This window comes from Hyalella azteca, unplaced genomic scaffold, assembly GCF_000764305.2.
Source record: "Hyalella azteca isolate HAZT.00-mixed unplaced genomic scaffold, Hazt_2.0.2 contig13715, whole genome shotgun sequence".
In the NCBI taxonomy this organism is placed as follows: domain Eukaryota; kingdom Metazoa; phylum Arthropoda; class Malacostraca; order Amphipoda; family Hyalellidae; genus Hyalella; species Hyalella azteca.
In genome coordinates, this window is record NW_025943627.1 from 181,211 (window position 1) to 204,389 (window position 23,179).

General features: G+C 37.9%; 2 protein-coding genes across 5 annotated transcripts in view; one reads left to right on the forward strand and one right to left on the reverse strand.

Moving 5' to 3' along the window:
• The first annotated feature begins 2,714 nt into the window (after nt 1–2,714).
• LOC108677397 lies at nt 2,715–11,541 on the forward strand. Of its 2 annotated transcripts, none has more exons than XM_018165607.2 (8): nt 2,715–3,226; nt 3,577–6,469; nt 6,636–6,742; nt 6,923–7,250; nt 7,786–7,949; nt 8,408–8,552; nt 9,384–9,509; nt 10,324–11,541. In XM_018165607.2, exons 1-8 carry the CDS (start codon nt 2,908–2,910, stop codon nt 10,403–10,405), a joined length of 4,164 nt encoding a protein of 1,387 aa, XP_018021096.1. In that variant the 5' UTR covers nt 2,715–2,907; the 3' UTR covers nt 10,406–11,541. The 2 variants fall into 2 exon arrangements, with proteins under 2 accessions (XP_018021096.1, XP_018021097.1); XM_018165608.2 differs by having other exon boundaries at nt 3,580–6,469.
• Nucleotides 11,542–13,569: 2,028 nt separating this feature from the next.
• Nucleotides 13,570–23,179, reverse strand: part of LOC108677398 (RING finger protein nhl-1) — a 29,631-nt gene continuing 20,021 nt past the window's right edge. Inside the window, exons 2-8 of one of the 3 annotated variants that reach the window (XM_018165609.2) lie at nt 22,930–23,091; nt 22,270–22,530; nt 21,786–22,003; nt 19,635–20,392; nt 17,507–19,256; nt 14,129–14,349; nt 13,570–13,633 (exon numbers count right to left, since the gene is read on the reverse strand). In XM_018165609.2, coding sequence (XP_018021098.1) covers nt 14,136–14,349; nt 17,507–19,256; nt 19,635–20,392; nt 21,786–22,003; nt 22,270–22,530; nt 22,930–23,091 — 3,363 coding nt within the window. In that variant the 3' untranslated portion in view covers nt 13,570–13,633; nt 14,129–14,135. Of the gene's footprint in view, nt 13,634–14,128; nt 14,350–17,506; nt 20,393–21,785; nt 22,004–22,269; nt 22,531–22,929; nt 23,092–23,179 lie in introns of all 3 variants that reach the window. The other 2 variants (XM_018165611.2, XM_018165612.2) reach the window with 2 other exon arrangements.

Below are 23,179 nucleotides of genomic sequence, written 5' to 3' on the forward strand. Positions count from 1 at the left end.
AGCAACAACGAGTGGGCCGAGCCGACACTCTGAAACTAGACTTGATAACAGACCAACAGTACCCTAGCACTTCTGACTCGCCAACGCTGCAAGCCTGCAGCTGTGCAACAGTGCGACTACAGCAGCCGTGGCAGACTGGCAGTGTACCTCCGGGCGTTTTGGGGTGTGGTTAGTCGCGTACTTAGTTATCATGTCTAAATCACACTTTAGTACTTCTTAACTATACTTTTATCCTAGCGTGGTTGCTCTGAAGCTTGCTCTCGTTGATTTCTTTGGTGCATTTGTGTACACTTATAAGAGCGCTCAAAGTGAAACGGACCGACTTTACACGGTTATAGCAGGGCTTTGAAGCGCGAACCCAGAGCTTGCCCAGCACATGGACTATCACGAGAAACTAACCAACGAAGGCTGATGTTTCCCATAAGTTATTTGAAGTATTTGACGGCGCTTAACATGAACGTCTGACTGGTCAAGTAGAAAAAAAAAACGCGTAGATGTTGTATGGCGTTCTTATGTCAAGTTAATAATATGTAAAGCAATAATATGTAACGTTTCTTGTATTGAATTCGTCTTTTTCAAAATGATGTTTGCACATATTGACATTGTCTACCTAATCATAATGATGAGCTAGAGCCCTCGATGGAATATTTGATAACACACGTACGATTTTCTACTCATACACTAAAACAGCTTTATCTTCATTAAAAGCGCGATGCATATCAAGAAGTACCAAAAAAATATTCTCACTGGTAATTGCTTGATATTAATTTTTCCTGAGTTTCGATTTTTTTCGAGAATCGAACTACCAGAGTAACCACAACATCAGAGGCTGCAGTGCGAGTGCAGTAACATGTAAGCGCCGCAGTTGACGTAGTTGATAGCATAGAGTTCAACCATGATTTATATATAGTACCAGTTGACATATGCCAGTTCACTTACTGCACCTACAATAATATGTGTTTTAAAATTACTTTTTAAAGACTACACTTCTAAAGAATCCAGTATCTTTGATGTTACAAATGTACAATGAATTTCCAATTTTATTTTGAAATATTAAAAAAAAATATTTTTTTAATGTCTAAAGTTTTTGTAAATTTTCAAAATTATTTATGCTGTCATCTGAATCATGCATTGTCTCTGACTTTATGCTAGTGTGCATTTACTGTGCAATATTTCAGATAGATTGGACAGGTAGAAGTGTTTCAAAATATCGATTATAAGATTTGTATCAGACAAAATTATTTGTATTTTTTTACAACACTTCTCTTTAACTTCACTTCTTGTTGTTTGTTTGTTTGTCTGCTACAAATCTAATAATCAATATTTAACACAATTCTACCTCTCCAATCGATCTGAAATTGTGCACATTTGTGTATAGTTGGAGACAATGCATGAATCAATTGACAAAATAAATCATTTTGAAAATTTACTTTTTTATATATTAAAAAAAATTAGATGGATTATTTTAATATTCGAAAATAAAATTAGAAATTGAGCTCCCAGAATTGAGCTCCCAGAAGTTCGCTCATGCCCTGGTCGGCTCCAAGGACATATTTATTTTTCAGAGATGTAACATCGGAGACACAGTATTCTTTAGAAGTGTTGTCTTTAAGAAGCCGTTTTTAAACGCATATTATTAATATTGAAAAAAAAAATAGTTTTTAAAATTATTAAAATTATTTATGGTATTATTGCAGATTAACTACATCCAAATAAAAGGGTGTTTTTTTTTTTAATTATATGTTTTTTGGGGTGTAGATTACGAATCTGAAATCCATTTTTGGCGGTCGGCATCGGAAAACCGATTTTTTTCGCGACTTACTAACATGGGGGTTACGTAACTTGTGATCGGTATTATTGCAAAAAATCGGTTTTCCGATGCCGACCGCCAAAAATGGATTTCAGATTCGTAATCTACACCCCAAAAAACATATAATTAAAAAAAAACACCCTTTTTTTTGGATGTAGTTAATCTGCAATAATACCTTATTTATTCTGTCAATTGATTCATGCATTGTCCCCAACTTTACACAAGTGTGCAAAATTTCAGATCAATTGGACAGGTAGAAGTGTGTTAAATATCGATTATAAGATTTGTAGCAGACAGAAAAACTAACATCAAGATGTGAAGTTAATTAAAGAGAAGTGATGTAAAAAACGACAGCTTTCTGATCAAACCTCTGTCAACGTTTTACCCTTAAATTAACTGCCACGTGTACATACATAGGCAAAAAAAATTAAATATTTTGTCTTTAAATTGTGATGAAGCTTGAGGGATGGATGCAGGACCAATAGGATAAAGTCAAACTTTCACACAACAAATTATTGATCATCAGTTATACATAAGATCATTCCAAATGATTAGGAGTCAAAAGGCAGTTAGTAACTTAGTGTTCGGCACTTTCTGATTGGGACTTCATTCCAGTAAACATTTCTCAAATCATTTCGCTTGCTTATGAACTGCCGGATTGAATTAGGCGTTGTTGAAAAAGTAGCTTGTAGCCTATTATTTTCATTATGGGAGAGACTGCAGTCGCACTTGATAGCTTCTAAGGAATTATCAAACTTGATTTTTCCCTCAGTGCTACAATACACAACATTCGAAGGCTCAAGGTCTCGGCGATTCGTTTCCCGTTTTCTTCCTCCTTAGGCTTAGGGTAGGAAACTATAACTAAATCGTTCTGGTAGAAATAATTATAAACTGTTTGTTTCAGTTAAAATTGTCATTGGTTCATTTTTATAAGTTTTGTAGTTGGTTCATTTAAATTGACTCTGTAAATTATGGAAGTGTTGCTCGTTAAATGTGTTAATAATGGTAGTATTGAACGTTAATTGTCTCAATTATGACAGTATTGAACGCTGATTTGTTAATTATGGTAGTTTCACACGTTGAAATTCGCCACTAACATGGACAGAGAGACGGGGAATCAAAGCTCCTCGTCACACAGGAGGACGCAGAAACTGAAATCTGCCGTTGAATCCTTTATTCCGAAGACAGCGTCTAATGAGGATAAAATCGTTGGAGGTACGACCAGGCAATTATCATGGCCATTAATGAGAAAAAACACGCGGTTCGGAAATGAAAGGCTGCCAGAGACGCCGATAAGAGACCCGCGAATGTTAAAGAAAAAAACACCGGTAGGGCAGCGGTCGACTACAAACTCCTCTTCTCAAACAGACGACGGCACCAACTGCGTAAATACTCGGGATGAGGCAAAAATATCTGGTGCGTTCTCAATTCTCGATTAAACTGAATATCAAGTACTCTTATATCAAATGATGAAACACTGTCTTAATAATGATAAATATTATTTTATTCCCAAATGAAGTAACAACTTCACTAAACCTCGAAGTTAGACAATCTAAAATTTTGTTTAAATTTGCATGCATGCACTTGACTAACTTTGGTATGTGGGCTTTCAGTATATACTTGATCAATTGTTCATGCGTTTAATTTACTTTCAACTGTTTCTCTTATATTCTTGACAAGAAGTACTCGGGATTTTCAAGCCCCTAGATGGTGATGAATTGTATGCAATAGCATTAATCTATAATTTTATTCATTATTCCTCCCAGCAGATCTTGAATGCAATTTCCAACAAAGTCTGCTGGAGTTCCGAGAAAATACAAGGCGCATCGACGAAAAAGTTGATAAGATTTCACAAGATTTCGACAAAATGTGTGATCGAGTTTCACAAATCCAAAGTGACATGTCTGAGGTACTGCGACTGCTCAGAACTGGAAAAGATTTACCTAGTGAAGGGAATTCTTCACGCACACCAATGAACCGTGAAGGATTCAAACAAAACACCAATCATTTGAATAATTCACACAATGAAATACCAAAAATAGAACTACCCCTTGAAAATATAAAATCTGATACCCAGGTCACGATTGATAACAAAATAAAGGACTTGAATATTGAAGAAGATCGGGTACAAGATTGCCTCGTGGGAGCGAAAGTTTTTCCAAGCGTTAAATGTACAACGTGTTTCCGATTTGCTGCAGAATGTTCCTGTCGTCATTTATCTGCACCCTTAACGGAAGCCTCGCGTGAAAAAGGGTCGAAGATATCTAAAATCACAAATGAAAAAACTGAGGTAACTTCTCCATCCGATCCTATCTTGAATATATTTAGTTCTCTTGAACTGAACTCGCAAAACGATCGTATATCGGTTGATGACACAATTTCACCCCCTTCCAAAGATGGTCCAACTTTATCGACAAACAATGCTAATCGGTTGCGTTTGACTCATCCCTACGTTGCCCAAGAAGAAAGAGTACTCAATCAGTCTTCTCTCGGCAGCATCTCGTCTGTTGCAGCTGAGCTCCCATCAAATGGCCATATTCCAGACCAAGCTATCACCAAAAATGTGCTGAACCAATCAATTACAAACGTCCCTTCATTTCAAATTGATTCTCAAGCTTCACCCAAGCATCACCTATCTTCTACTGTTCAATGGACAAAACTGGGTTCCAGTTGTGTTGATGATAGTGCTTCAGGCGGAAAATCAGAGAAGTCTGTAACTGAAAAGCCTGCAACCGTTCCTAGTGATGATTTGTCTTGCTCGTCTGAGATACTTCCTATGAGTTTGCTACCTCCAGAGGAAGTACATCGTTACCGGAATGCTGTTCTCATACAGAAACTCATTCCTGAGTCTCTTCAGACTCTTCTGAGTTGGTTGAGTGAAGATAAAGTGGAATCTAAATCTTACTTTTGGTACATCAAGTACAAAACCAGACTTTCAGAAAAAGAATTGAAAGAAAAATACTATTTCACTTCTTCAGAAATAAAATTATTGAAAGAAGACGACGCATCGGCTTTTGATGTAACTTTACTGATCAAGTTGATTAAAATGTTTGCTGGTATCGCAGACTGCCCTCACGAAAATCCTTGTGACCATGATGACACCAAAGCAGAATGTCTTTTGTGGAAATTGAGAAATCATAGAAACCTAATTAGTCATAAAATTAAGACATCATCCACAAGTGAACATGTTTTCACGACAGCAAAAGACACGATGATCAAGCTTTTTTCGGTCCTAGATTTGGAAAAAGTAAAGATCGGAAAAGAAGCAGTGGATCAACATATACAAAAAATCCAACAATCATTCAAAAATGTTGGCAACACTGATTATGAACGACAGTGTATGGAGCAACAGTTTGTGTTCAAAACAGAAGCACTGAAGGAAAGCCAGTCATACTGGCGCCAGTACGGTACGTCAGAAGCTGTTCCGTTCACTGGCAACGTAGTAAATTCTGGAAAAGTTTATCATCCAATGGAGTTGTTCGTAAAGGAAAAATTGCTGTCGGATGGTGGAGTAACGGAGAAGATCTCTTACAGACACATTTTAAAGCGAACAAATGAAGATGGCAGGAAAGCAACAGTTCTCGTTGGTGAAGCTGGTTCAGGGAAAACTACTGTTGTCAAAAACATTGTGTTGCAATTTCTTGGCATAATCCCAGTGGAAGTTGAGTTTCTCAAAGAAATCCATTTACTCCTGTTCCTGGAATGTCGCGACCGAACCACAACGTCTCTTGAAAATGCTGTAAAAAATAATTTTCCACAAGCTTTTCGCAAAATTTCGTTATCCCTAAACAGTTTTTGCTCCCTTGGTAACATCGTCATAATCGATGGATATGATGAAGTAAATGAGTCGTCGTCGAATGTTATTAATCAAATTTTGCGCCAGATGAAGAGCATGATCTCGTGTCATATTCTTCTCACAACTCGACCCCACAGAGCTGATCAGTTAAAAAATTTGCTAAATTCATCTGGAATTCAGTTTACCACTTTTGAACTCGTTCCGTTGTCGGAGGAAGAGGATCAACTTGAATTTCTTCAAAGATACGAAGAGAACTCATCTCCCGAAGCTCCTTCTTCACTAGGAATGACATTGTCTTTCAAAAGCTTACTCCCAGAAGTAAAACAATTTTTTGTGTATCCTATAAATCTTGTACTGTTCTACTTTCTGTATACCTATTCGCCTGAGACCATTGAAAGTTGGGAAACTTCGAATGATGTCATCGAGCAGATGCTAATCTTATACGAAAAGTTTATTGCAAAAAAGCTTCTGGAGCGACATTTCGTTAACCTCGAGTGCTTTATCCAAGAAGCTCTTGGGGAAATTTACCAATTTGCATTCGACTGCATTTCAGCCGATAAAGTCATGCTGTCAGCTGAGGACATGCGACCTGTACAGCGTTGTCTGGAAACGAAATTCCGGGAGTGGAAACTTCTTAACAAGTTGGACGTTAGTGTCGTCACCTCAGTTGTGTTCCTGACGAAAACAGTTCCAAACCCAGCGTGCCCAGTCGTCTACCAGTTTTATCATAAAAGCATCCAAGAAATCATGGCTGCTAGAACTTTTGTGAGACTCATGAAAAAAGAAGTGCATGTTAAACTCGTTGACTTGCTTGCATTTCCTGGTCCAACAAAGGAAAAGAATCGTGAAAATCCTATTGACAGGTAATCTGGTAAATAAAATATGATGTTAATGAGTCACTCAAAAAGTTTGATTTACACACTTTATGCTTGTATAACTATGATATATATCTTCGATACATCAGATCTTCGTTCCAATGAGATTAAGATTGAATAAAATGGAAAAATAATGTAAAAATCTCGATTCCAGGTACAACAATGTTCTGCTCTTCGTTCTATCACATCTCGCTCAGCCTTCCAACTGCGACACTTTAGCGGCCAGAAGCGAAGAGCTTGAGCGCCTTCTTGAGCAGAAAGGTCTTACAAAGCGTTGATTAATAAATAGTCTATCCTAAGAATTTTGAAATTGCATCGTCTCTTGCTTATTTTTATAGCAGGAATGTTCGATCGGTTAAAATGTAGAAATCTTCCTCTTTTTCTGGTTAATGCTGTTTTTTTATAATTTATACCATTGTTAAAATTCTAATTTTTTCGCAGGCGTGGACATGTCATTTTTTTCGGAAGTCGTTCTCACTAAACCAAAAAATGAAATCCTCATTAAAATGGGAGTTTCTTTGGTGAAGAAGTTCAAACCAAGCATGATCTCCTGCAAACGCGAATATCAAGCAATGCGGGCCATCATGGATTATTACCATCCTAAACTTTTGGCAATCCGCCACAACGATGAGCAACTGCCGCCTCCACTTACAGATCTTCTTCATCTCGCTACAAATACTTTCTTGGGACAACTTGAACTCATTATGGTGTTCAGCTACTGGAGATTCCAGCCACTGGACTCTCTTGTCAAAGAAATTTTACCTTCGAGGTGAAAATCCCAGCACGTTTAAAGTTAATTCACTTACTTTCCTAAGATTCCGCGAACAAATTCTGTTTTTTCTTTAATTTAATGAGTAGTTGCCTAATTATTACCTTTCTTTCCTTTGTTTCGGTGACTACCTCGTCAGACAATTTGTTTATTCTGTCAATCTGTACCTATAATGAGCCTATGTCAATCTGCACATAAGTTGGAATTATGTTCGTATTTGATCATCATGCGTGATAACATCATGCGATTTTTCAAAATGGACAATGTAAGTATAAAAAAAAATTCATGAACAAATGTGATGCCGCAAAAATAAACGCCAAAATTATTATTTGAGATTCTGCTTTCTCTGAATCCGTGGTAACATAATTTACAATGTGGAAAAGTTATGATTGCACGCCCAGAAACTTGAACTGAACTTTATCAAAAAATGCTATGTTCAACTAATTATTAGAAAATGTCCTATATGACGTTCCGTTCTGAAGGAAAATATATCTAGCGTATTAGAGTGGAAATATGATATCGTACGTTCATCCAGGTTCACCCTAGGCCATTTTTCTGGATGCTTGGCGACGGTCGAAGGCATGCAGGCGCTGTCGACGCTACTGAATCTCTGCGGCGAGCCACCAGTCGTGGCCATTAGCGTCCCTGATCCATACCACAACGGATTGCACCTGCTGCCGATGCTCAAATCAACTTCAAGTAAATCTTTGAAATCGTGTTTGCCTTCAACGTTACTTAAAGCAGTTCTTGAAATTTGTTATATATGTATTGTATATTATCTCATTTCAATTTATCTGCTTAAGATTGCACATCATTTTTTGCGTGAAGATTTTTCTTAATTTCACCTAATGTTAAATGGAAAGCTTTTACTAAATATGTTTCCATCTCACTTGGCGTGTGTGTACAGCTACTATTCCATACTCTATGGATTTCTCCAACATTACCACAGCTAAATGAGTCCCGTGTGCACTCAATCCGTACGAAGCACCATCTTTCATTCGCCACTAAAGAATGGTTCATAATTCTACATTTTTCGGGTCATCGTCACTCCTAAGATAGTACATTGAATTTTTATTTGTTACAGCTAGAAATCGAGAATTTTTTCGATTAAAAATGTTTACTCGATTGACGACATTCAAATATTTTTTCTTATACAGGTATCAGATTCCCGTACAAAGACTTTCCAGACGGTGTTGTTCCCCGGGGTACGCCAATGAAGGAGCCTACAGTACATGTTGCTGACACTGGAAAAGCCAAGGACTTATTCAACCTTTTAATGTTGGTGGCTCCAAAGAATAAGAGGTGAGTATTCTGCGCAGATTCCGACGTAGATTTTGATGTGAGAAGAATTAAATATATAGGTTAAGTTAATCAAGTAAAATGAGTCAGAAAATAAATCGAGAATTACTCCTATTACAAATAACATTTTCTTAAATATATTCCATTAGAATAAATGGTAAGCTGAATTTCCTTGGTAAACGATGGTAAACGATCTAACAGAGTCGCGAATCATGCTGGAGCATCCCAAGTCTTTACAGTTTTCTTTTCAATGATTTGCCTGCATTTTTGCCATATTTCTCCTGTGGAAAGTTCAAATTTTATGGTAAAAAGATTGATTATAATGTTTCAGAAATTTTGTTGCTCTGGGAAATTGAAAGAAAAAGACTCTATTTGAAATTAATTTTAACTAGTGTTATTGATCACCCAATGGTTTTCATTTTTGTTGATTTAAGTTATAATAACAATTACTTGTAATTGAGGTTATTTTTTAGATATTTCAACAAGCATTTGTGATTTTATGGTCGAAAAAGAATATACTGGATAAATGTCATATTTCAATAACTAAATGTTAGTACAGATTTTTCCTCTCTGAATACCTCCTCTTTCGCTGAGTCGCACTGTCATGATCCGATTAAATGTTTATTCCAGACAAAATTCGTACATTTTAATATTCAATTGAAATTCACGATTTCATTTGGAGTCCGATGTCATAAACTATCGCAATCTCAACGAGAGAAGCCAAGTATTTAATTTTTCTGAATCAGAGGCAATTATAGCCATATATGGAATATTTATAATTAACTACACTTTTGCACTTGTGTTCACAAGTTTCACCTCAAATATAAATGCCAGATTTCGTCGCATCATCCTGGAAAGATGTACGTGCAGCGTAGGTTTCCTGGAGAAAGTAACGAGGTCGTTGAAGGAAGAAGGAGTCGTCACAACACTGGCCTTCAAAACCGAAGTACAGAAGATGAGGTGAGCGTCCAAGTGGTCTAAGTCCTAAAGTCCTAAACTCAAGAGTCCTAAACTCATCATAAGGTCAATACTTAGACTCTAAGTATTGACCTTATGATGAGTTTAGGACTCATAGTCCAAGGTCATGCTGGTGCTCCGCCTTCGTTGGTCAAACGAAGGATCGCTAAAGATGAGATTAATTTAATTTTCTGACCGTATTTTTTTAGTGTTTGAAATAAGACAACAATTAGGAGTATCAGTATAAATTTACTGGACTATAGAGGCTATATCTTCTATCGTGAGTTTTGCATATTAAATAATGTTAATTGCCTCATTACTACGATTACTAACAATTATGCTAACATTTAAAACTTCGTTTTATTGTTATTAATCTTCATTGTCCATACGTATTACTGTTTTTTAGTGTACTTTGTGTGTTGGTATGTAGTGATATTACTGTTGTTCTCTGTTATTTCGATTTTATTCTGACTACTTTTAAATTTAATGCTATTCAATTTAATTTTTTTTTTATATTTCATGTCTTCGAATGTAGATGAACCTTTTCTTTGAATTATTATAGGTGTAGGACTGAGAGGAGGTAATAGGTCATTCGATCAAACTATAATGATGTGTTATTCTCGAAAGCTCAAACTTTCAGGAAAGATTTAAGAGTTTCTTTCACTATTCAGAATAGAAAAAAAATGTGTCAAAAAAAAGTTTGAAGTACATAATTTTTTGTTTGTTATTATTCGTAAGCAAAACTTTCGTTAATGTGAGTTATTTGCACAACATAAATCACAAAATATTATTCTGACTGGGTCGACTTAATCTACAGCTTCATGTATGGATGGTGTGAAGGATGCAGTCATCGCGAGCACGCGCCTATGGAAACATGCATGGAGCTACTCATCAAATAAACTAGACGAATAATGCAGTAAATAAAACTGTAGCTTTATGTAACTAATTCAATTCGTACTTTATCGACCACACGCGATGCCTACGAAGTCCGATCTGAGAAGAACAACAACAAGGTAGTTCTTCCTTGCATTTACTCAGTCCCCTGTAAAGGTATAGGTACTGTAAGTACTAGAATTGAAAAAAAAGTCCCAATAGGTATTCTCTCATTTGCAACGTTTTGTTATTGTTAACGCTACTCATACTGAAGTACAAATGTGCTAACATAGATGTACAATCCATATACATGTTTCAGAAAGTGGCACTTAAAAATTTTGAAAATGTGGCACTTAATCCTGCTTTGGAACTGATGTCTATTCAAGCACCAATTAAGCTGATGCCTATTCACTCATTGGTGTTTACTAATTGGGACAAAATTACTGAATGATTATAATGTAATCGAGGTACCAATTTTATAGCCTTAATTGAGCGCACTAACACTAATGAGAAATTAAAATATTTCAATAGGAAACTAATAACTTTTAAGACTTTTAAATATTGGACATGTCAAATTATGTAATCCAGGAGTCCGGTTCCTTCATAATTTTCCCATTCTTCAGCGGGGTCGCGACGGAGCATTTCTTCAGCTGAGTTTATTGAGATATTCACTTCGTTTAGTTTTTAATTAAGCTGTTTTGTTGAGCTGTGTGGCTAAGTTGTGCAGTTTACAGTGCAATACAGTGTGGTACTGTAGTGTTGCGTAGTTAAAACCGAATTACAATTTATGAGTACAATTTGGTGTCCATTTGACTTAACGAATTTTTGGTTCACTGCATTTCATTGATTCGTTGAACTTATTATACCGCGTAACGATTAGTACGATAGTTAGAAAAACGTTGTTTCAGGATTGTCAAACAAAAGCTTCCTACAAAATTTATTAACAAAAGTGTCTGTGAAGAATAGTAACACTTTTATGAACTTATTCTATTTTAATCGAGTTTAGTCGCGTCAGATTAAATAAATTAAACGAGTCTGTGTTTAATTAACCACATAGTATGGCTCGTTGACGAGCAAACGTCGCACGTCATCAAATTCCTTAAAGATTCCCTCGTAAAATTCCCAGGCCTAGCAAAATGTACAGCGAAATGAATCACATAAACAAATTGGTTACTAGAAATGTGCTGTTTTTCCCCTGTAATGTTGTGAAAAAAGTACACATTTCCGAATAAAATTGCGATTTGATCCAGGTTTTTACAGGGTTAGTGACGCATAAACATTTTCAACATTTAACAATACAAATACTTGTGAAGGGAAGTGAGTATAATTATTAGTATCTAACCTGATAATAAACAGGAAAGTGCAAAATTTAATCGTCGAGTTTCACGTATTTCGTACGAAGACCAATGTACGTTGAGGTGTTCTCAAAAATTTTTATTTTAATTATGTACATAAGTACAAACAATTATAACACATTCATTTGAATATTCAATTATGAAAAATGTGTTGACAAGTAAACATATAATTTGGCAATTGTAAAGCAAATTATCTTCAGTGCTAGCATTACATTGATTAACTAGTAATATATAAAGAATTTATTTATGTATTAAGTCTTAATATTTTGAAGGCTAATAAGATGCCGGAGCTTCTTCCTTCCGTCTACTCTGTAAAATAGGAACCTATTTAAACAAGAACGAAAAAGAAATGCCATGTTTGAATTCATAACAGCCTTATACAAAGGCTCATTTCAAGAAAATTTATCTGATCTATCAACGTCCTAAAAAACTACAAGCGTCACGGTACGTGCATAAAGGTGAGTGATTCAAGTTCCAGGTACGAAAAATTACCTAGAGCCAAATCAGTAATTTCATCTAACTCTTCGTGATGGAGATGATGCCATCATCGGTAGTTCAAACAACCTTCGTTGAAGAGGGGGAGCTAAGACGCGGCAGTCGCTACCTCGTCGAATCGAGGGCAACCTGTGAACCACTGGCACAGAAGTCCTTCCGCCTACAGGGTAAGACGAATTCAATCGAGCTTCACGTTGATCTGTCATCTGAGTTCCCGGAATCATATAATTAAAAGGGTATGATCTGGCACTAACATGATCTGTCGTTTTTACTGCTGAAGTTGGACAATTGAATTCTGGGACTCTCACTTTATTAATGGCACCCATAGAAAAACCAGTGCCAGATAGAGGGGCTATATCGCGTTCTCTCGCTTGAGTTCCTGAATCAATGAGACTATGAGGAGGTAACCGAGTTCTGCCTTGATCTGTTGTTTTTAATCCAGAATCCATCGAATGGGCTGCATAGAAAGCTGATCCAGTTTGCTGTTTCATTTGAGGCCTGGAATCTCTAGAGTTGAATGGAGTTATACGGACCCTGGCTCGCTCTGTAGACCGCGACCCAGACTCTTCGTATCTAATTGGGTATAATCGGGCACCGCTTTGTTCTAGATTTTGCGAACCAGTGGCCAACAAATGTATGCGGTGACTGCATTGCTCCTTTCCTAATTCATCGCGTGCTTTCAATGAGCTATTAATGACATCAGATGACGGTCTATCAAGCCGTTCCTTCAATTTTAGGTTTGTAGAATTTTTTGAACTAGGCGTGCCGCGGCGTTTTGGAAGCTCATTCTGTTGAGTAATGTGAAGTAAAGTAGCAGAATACTGATTCAAACTTTTTAGTCTGTTCTCGACCAAGTATTTACTTATGAGTTGCTGGGAACGCTTCGAGTTCATTGGTCGGGCCTGCTGAAAAGCTTGCTGGTGTTTCAAAGTGTCACTCTTCGGAGCAAACATGCGGCGAGCAGGACAATTCTCTCGCTGCACAGCAAGATCAACTTTTGGTGTTTGGGGACATTCCGAATGTTGAATCAGTTGAATCTCACCGCGGTTTCCATCCTCATCTGCGTGAACAGCCTCCGATTCCATTCTTGTGACAAATCGAGTAGTTTCTTGTGACAGATCACAAGAACAGTTGTTCTTGTGACAGAACTTCCCGTGTCGTCGAACGGGTAGAGGTGTATTCCCTCTTACTCCACTCTTTACGAAGGAAAAGTTTTGCAGTCTGCGGGAGGTTGGTCTATTGATAGTCAGATACTTAGCAATGGAAGATGAAGAAGGACTGATAACTGAAGGCTTGTTTATTTTCTGTACAAATTTCACTGACAACTTTTGAGGGCCTTCATCATCGTTCTCGAGAAACTGTTCTTCCACTTGGAAAACTTCCTCGTCGACAAGACCATTCTTCCTGTGAATAGAAAGTATTATAGTAATGTGTCATAAGGCAGGGTGGGCGCGTGGTGAAAGCTCAGAGCACCTGTACTGGAACAGTGAGTCGTGGGTTCAATACCAGTAGCCAACTATATAAAGTTATAGTTGAAATTGGCGAGGCGGCCAGGCGGTTATCTCTGTAGATATTGGAGTTGTGAGTTGTGGGTTCGAGACCCGCAACCAACTGTGAAAATTATGCTATGTTAAAAATCCTAGTTGCCTAATCTGCAACGCTGACACCGCTATAATTATAATAACTTGACCAGAATTGTTAAAATTACTTATATCTCAACAGCGTTTATTTAGTAAATCCTTGTCAGGATAGAACCCAAGATAACTTCACCGTTTATCGCGCATTTCATTTCGTTATTTCAAGTGAACTGTCGACACCCAACTCCTACCTCAATGAGAATTAAAAAAATTGTATTATTCAACTGGTTGGCATATGCATGTTACTGATGTTAGTACTAACCGTTTCTCTAGAAGATCTGAACTCGGTGGTTCTCCCGATCGCAAACCAGGATGTTGCCACTCGGCGTCACCGCCACTCCCTCCATCCCCTTGAACTCGCCCTCCATGGACCCCCAACACCCGAACGCCTTCACGAAGCTCCCGTCCGCTTGGAAAATCTGAATTCTGTTGTTGCCGCTGTCCGCCACGATTATGAATCCCTGTTCGTCCACTGCCACTCCCCTTTGAACAAAAACTCATTTTTAACGATACAGGAAAGACGAAACATTATCAAATGAAAATTCATAGACGTCGTTCATTTATATTCGGGGGCGAGATCAACCTTGTTCGAATTTTCGGATTATTTTGTAAGGCGAGAAAGTCGTCGTAGGATTTTGTTTATTCAAATGATCGGCTGCTAGTCAACCACTAAGGAAACATATTTACATGCAGGTAATATCAAAAGCAGCCGCAAAAATTTCATTTCAAAATTAACTATTGAAGCGTTTTCATGTTTGTTGCTCCAGTAAATGTTTTCTTTACTTCAATGCTATATACTTGAGCTCTCATCGTCTCCGCAGTAGCGGATGCTTCATTGAAAATAATCAGATCATTTATTTTAGGCAAAAGGGCGGAATAATTAGCAGGAGTCCCTAACTCCCGCAAGTTGGGAGTGGCGCATCTAGATGCAAAGGGCGAGAAAATTAGAGTGGTGTTAAGTGAAGTGATATGATCTAACCAAAATAACAGTCGTGCTAAGGCTGGGAGAAGTTTTATCTGTATACCTGGACCCTTAAAAGAATTTATGATAAAAAACGAACTCCCGAATATGGGAAAACTTTACGAGAAAGTCAAGACTGCTGTAAGATGAACGTAAGTAGAATGAAATCAACATTGATGTAATGGAAGTATTGATGCAGTAAATTAACACTAGCATGCATAATTTCGAAGCGTGAGAACGATCATCATTGGCGGAAAGTTTTATTGCTAAATGTCATCTTCAATGAATGTGGTATTCATTCACTGGGCTAACTCTGGACACATTTACGCGGAAATAAACCACGAGCACCATTGAATAACCATGGTTAGTAAATAGTTAAAAGTCTTTAGTGCAAGAAATACATGTTTTCAATCCAAAGTGAAACTTGAGGTAATACTAACGTCATGATAGCTGCATGTTAGCATGTCTTAGCATGTTAGCAAAACAGAATTGCGTTTGCATTTATTAATGCAAGGAACGTATGTTAAGCCAACATTTAAAATTATAATAACATTTGTGTTATCTTATCATTTTCATACTTCGTGTTGTTCTTATTTAGAATTTCATTTTTTTCTTGATTGATGAGCATTTTCCAGTCGGGTTACGAAGCATGAAAATTTTTTAAATCAGTTTGGCATCTTCCCCTTATCGACATATCTTTATTGATAGTACGCTTGACCACTGACCAGTAAAATTACCAACGTAAAGTTAATTAATGCTAAGCAATTATTCGATTAAAACGAAGACTAAGCCGGTCAATTGCTTGGCATGATATGAGCAAATCATTATTCATTACTAGGCCTAAATAGATCGAGCCTCCCATGTTCTCGTCTCATTCTAACTATATTTATCACAGATAAATATAGTGTTAACATCTCGTATAGTAAGTAATGGATTATTTTGAATGTTTCATGAAGTGAAAACACCAAACTGACTCCAAATACTGTTTCGAATGAAATCTGGGCACCAACTGCATCGTTTCTTGCTGATGGGAAAGAAAATCTAGCAAATTCTTTAAATCTAAGCAGGTGGTTATCGTTTTAGCGAATTATATAATTGCGTAAATGAACAAAAATCTAGTAAGCCATTGCGAAATTCAAGGCCATAAATGAAGAAGCCACGAAAACCTTACCTCGATCGCGCTTTGATAGTGACGAACGGAGTATATACAGTGCAATGATTGATGTACAGACATCCATGTTTCAATTGTAATTGGAAATTTGATAATCGTGATCATAAACATATGTATTTAATGAGTTTCATTGTTAATTTATCAAACAGTCCTCAGTATGCATGCTTTGAGACATGATGAAAAACTTGCTCACAGGTCTTCGCATGTTAACTTTTTCTAATGTAAAATTTTTTCACGAGGCCAAATGAAGACGACAATCGAAATACTTTCGCCGAACGTGATATTTTTCGACACCAATATTGTCATTAATTAATTAATTATATACTGTACTTTTTTTAAGAGTTTGCAATTTGTAATCTTACAATTGTCGTAATCTTACGGTGGTAGTCTCATGATGGTCGCAGTCTTAAGGCGATGGTAGTGTCGTGACTCGTGGTGGTGGCTGTCTTATAATAATTGTCAATTAACAGGTTTTGATGAGCGAGCATAGATTACGCCACGGTGATTCGCCTCTGTACTTAAATATCAGCGTAAATTTTAAAAAGCTCTAGGATATGCGCGAAATCTCCTATGTCAATGATTTCTAATTTACATGATAAATCTTATTCATAACTAAGTGGTCAGCCGTTACGTTTCATATGAAATCAGACAACGTAGATAACTGCAATCATTAATAGTAATACGATCTAAGCAATAGTGAAATTAAATAACTTTAATTCTAGAAGGGCAATCCAAATTGAGTAATTTGATACTCAATAGAGAAATAAAGTTACAGAAATACCACAATATTAAGATAGAAATTAAAGTATTTTAAAAATAACAGTAATTTAATCACGTCATAGCAGGATAAAATTATTTATTAATAGAAATTTACAAATTATTGGATCAAAACATCTGAAACAAAAACTTTATCTACAAACATTTGTATTCGAACGACAGAGAACTTTTATTTTGTATGACATTATTTAAACGTCATTTACTGAGAAGTAATCATTTCATTGGGTGCTAAGTTACATGCACTTGTAGGTAAAATGCAAAATGCCGTAGAACACACATGGATTTCTAATGTCTATCATGAGAGTGTTTAAGTTGAACAATTTGTGTAGAGAAGCTGTGGCGGCAAGCGTTCATTCACGCTGCGAGGATCATTCAAGGACATTAAAAGGCGTTTTCATGCATAAACTAAGATTCAGTCTGAATATTTAGAGCGATAAAATTTTACAATATAAAAAAGAAAGTGGAATTTTTCGTTATCTTGAATAAATTTGCGATTCGTGTTTGAACCACTCTGAAGGATTAATTTTGTTACTATAAGAGATAAATTTTGTTGGTGCATTGCACTTGAATTCGTCAATAGCTAAAAAAATTTCATTGAAACTTCAAAAAGATTGTGTATATGAATATCAAATTTCAATTTCCGAGTTTATCATCCGTATTTTTTTTATCAAAAATATGCAATTATTTACTTTATTATGCCAATTTAAAGAATAAAACTACTTCTTTCTTACCTGGGGAACTTGAATTGGCCCTCCTCCGCTCCCTCTCCTCCGAAGGTTGTTTGAACTTTTCCGTTGATGTCGAAGATTTGAATCCTGTGATTGTTTGAGTCTGACACGATGACTCTGTTGGTTGATGACACTGCTATGTAGTGAGGATGTTCCAGTTGGCCGGGCTTGTTGCCCAGACTGCCAAACTTGCCCACAAACGTTCCGTCCGACTGGAACACCTGGATTCTGTGATTCTCTTTGTCGCACACGTAGATGAAGCCCAGGGCGTCTGTGGTTACTCCCCACGGATACGAGAACCGCCCGTCCCCGCTGCCCTGGCTGCCAAATGATCGGAGGAACATTCCAGAGGGGTCAAGTACTTGGATGCGATGGTTATATCGATCAGCAATAATATACTGACCTATTCGATTAACAGCTACGCCGGCCAAGCAGTCAAACTCACCTTGTCTGCTACCATACGAGCCAAACTCTTTTTGGAAAGAACCATTCTGATCGAATACTTGCACTCTATGATTACTCGAATCCGCAACCACGATGCTATTGTCAGGACCAACTGCAACGCCTCTTGGCCATGTGAAATTTCCGGGCTCGCTACCCCTACTCCCGATCTGAAGTAAAAGATGTTGTTTCTTCAGATACTGGTTCCTATGGATACTTCCGATAGCTGTAGGAACCACCAGTATACCTGCTGCTGCTGCTGGGAAAGTAGGGGTAGCGTCCGCGTTTTTTGAAGAACCGTCTTCAGAAGTTTCACCATTCGGGCCCCCCAAGAGATGAGAAGAACGAGACCTTGCTAAAGCTCTCGCAGTGCTAGTACTAGTACTACTTCCAATTCCTGAACTGCCTATGCTGCTCACACCTGTTCGGTTGAGCAGACTGCTCGACGTGCCTGTCGAGTTGGTGCTGCCGACTGCTGAGCTGTCACCACCACTTTTATTGCCATATTTGTTTTTGAGGTAGCGTGCCCAGTTCGAAAGCTGAGCCGTTGAAGATCCGCCATCATCTCGACCAGTTGGAGTCGATGACGATCCAAGCGTTCTTGATCCTACAGATGAAGTGCTTGTATCATTGTCGCGAGAATACTTGGATTTATAGGTAGATGACGGGGAAGACGTATCATTTGTCGAACTTTCGTCATCATCTAATCCGGCTGAGCTTTTGCTTCGAGCCAGTCGTTGCCTCTTCTCTTTGAGCTCTTCAAAACGAGCTCTACCTGTGCCCATGGCTGGAGGACTGTCATCATCCTTTGTGGCACCAACTGCATCAGGGCCCAAAATGGCCGAACTTTTTGAGCGATTCAAAAAACGGCTCTGGAAAGCCGGCTTTTCTTCTTCTTGAGCATTTAATTTTGCACGATTCAAGTATTTACTGCTAAATGAATATTTAGATTCGCCGTCATCATCTTTTTTATTATCAATTATTGATGGACGTCTATAACTGGATGTTGAGCTAGTGTCATTATTCGTACCATATCTGCTAGTGCTGTTATCGTTACTGCTTCCATAACGACTTGCATAACCAGAATCTGTTGGCTTACTTTTGAGTGAACTACCTGTACTACTCGAGTTCTGGGTACTCCTCCCCAGAAGCCCACCACCGGATCGGGAATAAGGTGTCTTGTCCTCTTTCGCTTCTTCCTCCTCCTCAGACGACTCTTCTGAGTCATCGGATTCGGTTTCTTCGCTGCTTTCTTCCTCTTCTTCATTCCCCGATTCCTTGGAGGCCTCCGCCGAAGGAGTACCGGCTCGTCCTAAAAAACGTGATTGAAAACGAGATGAGCCACTGCTAGAAGTAGTGGATGGCCTAGGATATGTGTTTGTCCTACTTCTAGAGCTAGAGTCAGTTGTTCTTCCAAAACGATTTCTTAATTCATCTGTCGAAAATGCTGCCCCTGTGTATTTCCTAGGAGACAAAGTCCCATCATATGATCTGTTGCTATCAGTGCTGTTTGATCTGGATAGCCGCCTTTCGTAAGCTGAGGTATCAAGGGTATGAGAACTGCGTGCTTTGGTTGTTTCACCTACGGAAGAAGTGGATGAGGATCTACTAAAGGGTTGGGCTCTTTGGGTTACACTCAAAACACCAGTATCAATGCTCGTCTTGCGAGATGGAGTTCGACTGGACGTACCATTTGATGTTGCCACTGGACTGAGGTCAGTCGTTCTGGAAGACGTGTAGTCAGCATTAGTTCTGGATGGCGTGTAGTCGGCACTAGTTCTAGATGGCGTGTAGTCGGTTGTTCTGGCTGATGAGTAGTCTCTACGCCTTGTAGAGTACGATGACGGATCATCATCCTGCGAAGCAGCAGATTGGGTCACTGAGCTCCTACCTGCAGCCGAAGATCTATCTGATCGGCTGCTTTTGTCTTCTTCCCTAACTGGCGGAGACCTCGGGGTTGAGATGCTTGAACCGTAAGTGGAGGGGCTGGTTGCACTTACTCCACCGCTTGCTGAGCTAGAAGGCGCTACAGATTCTTCTGCTTTATTTTGTTTCTTTATTTTATCTATTTCGTCTTCACTAATTTGACGTCCCGTTTTTTTTGGTGTGTATGGATTTGTTTGCGAAGATGGAATTGATGCTGTTGGTGCCACAGAATGTGCAGAAACAGGTGTTGGTGCAGGAGGTTTATTTGCATCCTCTTTCTTTTGTTTGATCAATTTCTCTCGCTCTTGTAGCCGCTGTATAACTCTCGGTGAATCCATTATGCGGACAATTCCGGATAAAGGACCTCGTGATACATCTTCAGTGTCGATTATCTTCATTCGTTGAGGCTTAGTGACATCATCTTCAGTAAAGCGAACTCCTTTATCTTCTTCATCTTCGCGACGCATGAATCGAGATCGGAATCGACGTCTGCTTGGATCAGACTCATAAGCAGAATCATGACTGTGGAAGACATACAAATTTAGTTAGTTATTGCAAAACTGCGTTTAGATAATTGACCACTTCTTATACGAGTTTACGGAATAGAGAGCGAAGAGTATTTAAAGCAGTGAAATTCATGCTTTATTAACTATTGTGACGGTCAAAATGGTCCGTAAATGTAAAAAAGGATCATAATAATGGGAATATGCGACTTTCATCTGACTAGAAAAGTCGTAATTAATTCATCTTGTTGGTTTACACTGCTTACTGCTTAAAAAGTATGGGAAAACTGGTTAGGCTTCATTAGTAGAAACAAAAGAAATTCATGAACTCATTGAAATGAATTTACCGAAATGTTATTTAACCAAACACTAAAGAAAATCTTATTCGCTATAATTATTGCATCGCATTTCTGAAAAAAGAAATGAACTTGGCAAATAAAAGTTCCGAGGCTGAAGTGATTTTTATTGTATTTTCTTGCCAGAGTTAATAAACGTGCGTGCGACGTCTACATAGTTCTGCCACTTCGAATTCACATAAATTTTGTTCCATAATTTTTGGAAATGAATTTCTATAATCAGAGAGGGCTTTTATGCAATGGAGACCGAATCAAGAGGAATTCAAGTATTGGTTCACTCAAGCTTACCTAACATTGACGAGTACGATTGTAGTTTTTATCGAAGCAAGTTGAAGACAAAATTATTTTCGTACAACTTATTTTCCCTCATTCTCACTAATGGGCAGTTGAATGTTTCGCCGAAAGGCATTGATAGCAACGAGGGAAAGAATTTTATCCAGAAGTGGTCGGCAGTACAAATCTCAAACTGTGAGCGGTTATCATTAGTAAATTGAAGCTTTACTTGGAAACTTTCCGTGATATATTCGTGTAAGTACTTAAAATGCCAGAAATGCTCTGAATATACCGAATGTTTCTTGGAATGAGAATCATCATGATTTGGCTTCAATATTTTGCTTTGCATGTTGGTTCATCTTGTTCTTATTCCTTGTCATTATAAATAAGCACTTACATTAATTTGATCTGCAAACGCAACAACAGCGCTGGTTATAAAAATCGGCCATATTATTAATGTGGGTTTTATTGGTTCCCATTGAAGAAATGATACAAAATAGTTATGTTGAAGCGGAAACTAAAACTTCAGATAGAAACAAATACGGCAAATTATATCAAATAGGAAAATTGTGTGAAATATACCAACAATATTCTACCAAAAATAATGAAATTATAAAATTAGGAATGTCTTGACACTTCTTCGGCACGGCATTCATTCAAGTTATTAAAAGCTCTAGACATTAAAATCAATATAAAAATCTATAGGTATATTTCTAAAAAATTATACAATAAAAAGAATAATGTGAATTATATGATTGAAAATCATTATAATTATCCAATGACCTTTCTGACGGGGGCGGACGCTCGCCGAACCTTCTGCGGGTTATAGGGGACGTTCGTCCCCCGAGCGATTCCTCCTGGTCCCGAAACTGGACCGCGAGTCTGTGGTCGCTCTTGCTTTTCGCGAGGCCCCCCGAGCCAAAAGACTGGCCCGCCGTGTACGAGTCTGGGTGCTTGTTCGGGATAGTCAACTCCCCCATGTTGCTGAGACTAGACGCAAGCTGTCGAAACAAAAGTTCTAATTATTTACTACGTTGAGTCGAATCTCTTCCAAAAATAATGGCCTTCAGTATTCAAGCAGTAGAATCGAATCATTTCTCCCAAAAAAAAAAAAAGATGCGGAGAGTTACGACTCTGTTTTAAATTATCTGTAGTTCGTTAGGTACGGTATATTCGAAATTATAGGGTTCTCGGTTGATGCCCGCTAGTATATTGAAAGTATTGAGGTAAAGAGCATCCTTTGAAATAAACACTGCGTAAATCTCACTTTGTTCAAGTCATCAGGTGGTATGAAGCGCGTCTTTCTTCCATATTCTCCGCCCGTATCATAATCAAAGCTTCTTATGAACTCCATGGTCTTCAGAAAGATATCTTTAGTGTCCATAAGTTCCCCGTCGTCCCAGGGAGTCTCATCGTCCATGTGTTTCTCAGCGAGCTCAATGTTTGATTGCACGTTCGCAATCTCGAGATCCAAGCCCTCCTTAAGGTTCTGCATATGCCTCATTTCTGCGTTGTACTGATTTTGGACCTGGATTGGGAGAAAGACGCTCAGTACTTGATAGCAATCATAACTATGATTCATCTCTTACATTGAAATTGAAATTTCCATTGATATTCGCTCGAATTTGCTATTTATTTCATATAGTTTAAACTTTTGAGCTCCTTAACTCCAATTGTATTATTTTTACTTTTATTTTAAAAATGTTGAACACCCCGGTGTGTTGAAATTTTTTGCCTTAGACCACTCAATTAGTTGGTTCATCTTTATTTATTTTTTTATGCGTTTGGTTGTTTAGCTGAAAATTATTATCGGCAATGGTTTGCTATTTCATCGCTAAAATCGGCAGCGGATATTACAAGTGCTAGGTTATTACTACTAATATCGGAAGCGGAATAACCTAGCACTTGCCTGTTGCTAGGTTATTACCTCCGATTTCAGGTACTCTCCGCGATCCCGAATGGCTTTCTGTAGCCGCTTGGAAATATTCTCTATCTCCTCAGTGATGCTGTTCGTGTTGGTCTTCAGAGACGCGATGTTGCGCTCCACGTTCTCCAGCTGCTCTGTTAACCGATGTGCTGCTCGTTTCACCTGACACCCAAACACAGAATTATTAATAAATATTGTTAATAAAATAATTAATATTATTAGATATTAAAAACTATTGTCTCAACTTAAG

Bases quoted from the DNA above. Each gene is read 5' to 3' on its own strand.
- LOC108677397 (XM_018165607.2), top strand. From the start codon at position 2,908: ATGGACAGAGAGACGGGGAATCAAAGCTCCTCGTCACACAGGAGGACG. The intron at 7,950-8,407 runs GTAAATCTTTGA...TTTCTTATACAG, and splicing joins GATGCTCAAATCAACTTCAA to GTATCAGATTCCCGTACAAA. The intron at 9,510-10,323 runs GTGAGCGTCCAA...CTTAATCTACAG, and splicing joins ACCGAAGTACAGAAGATGAG to CTTCATGTATGGATGGTGTG.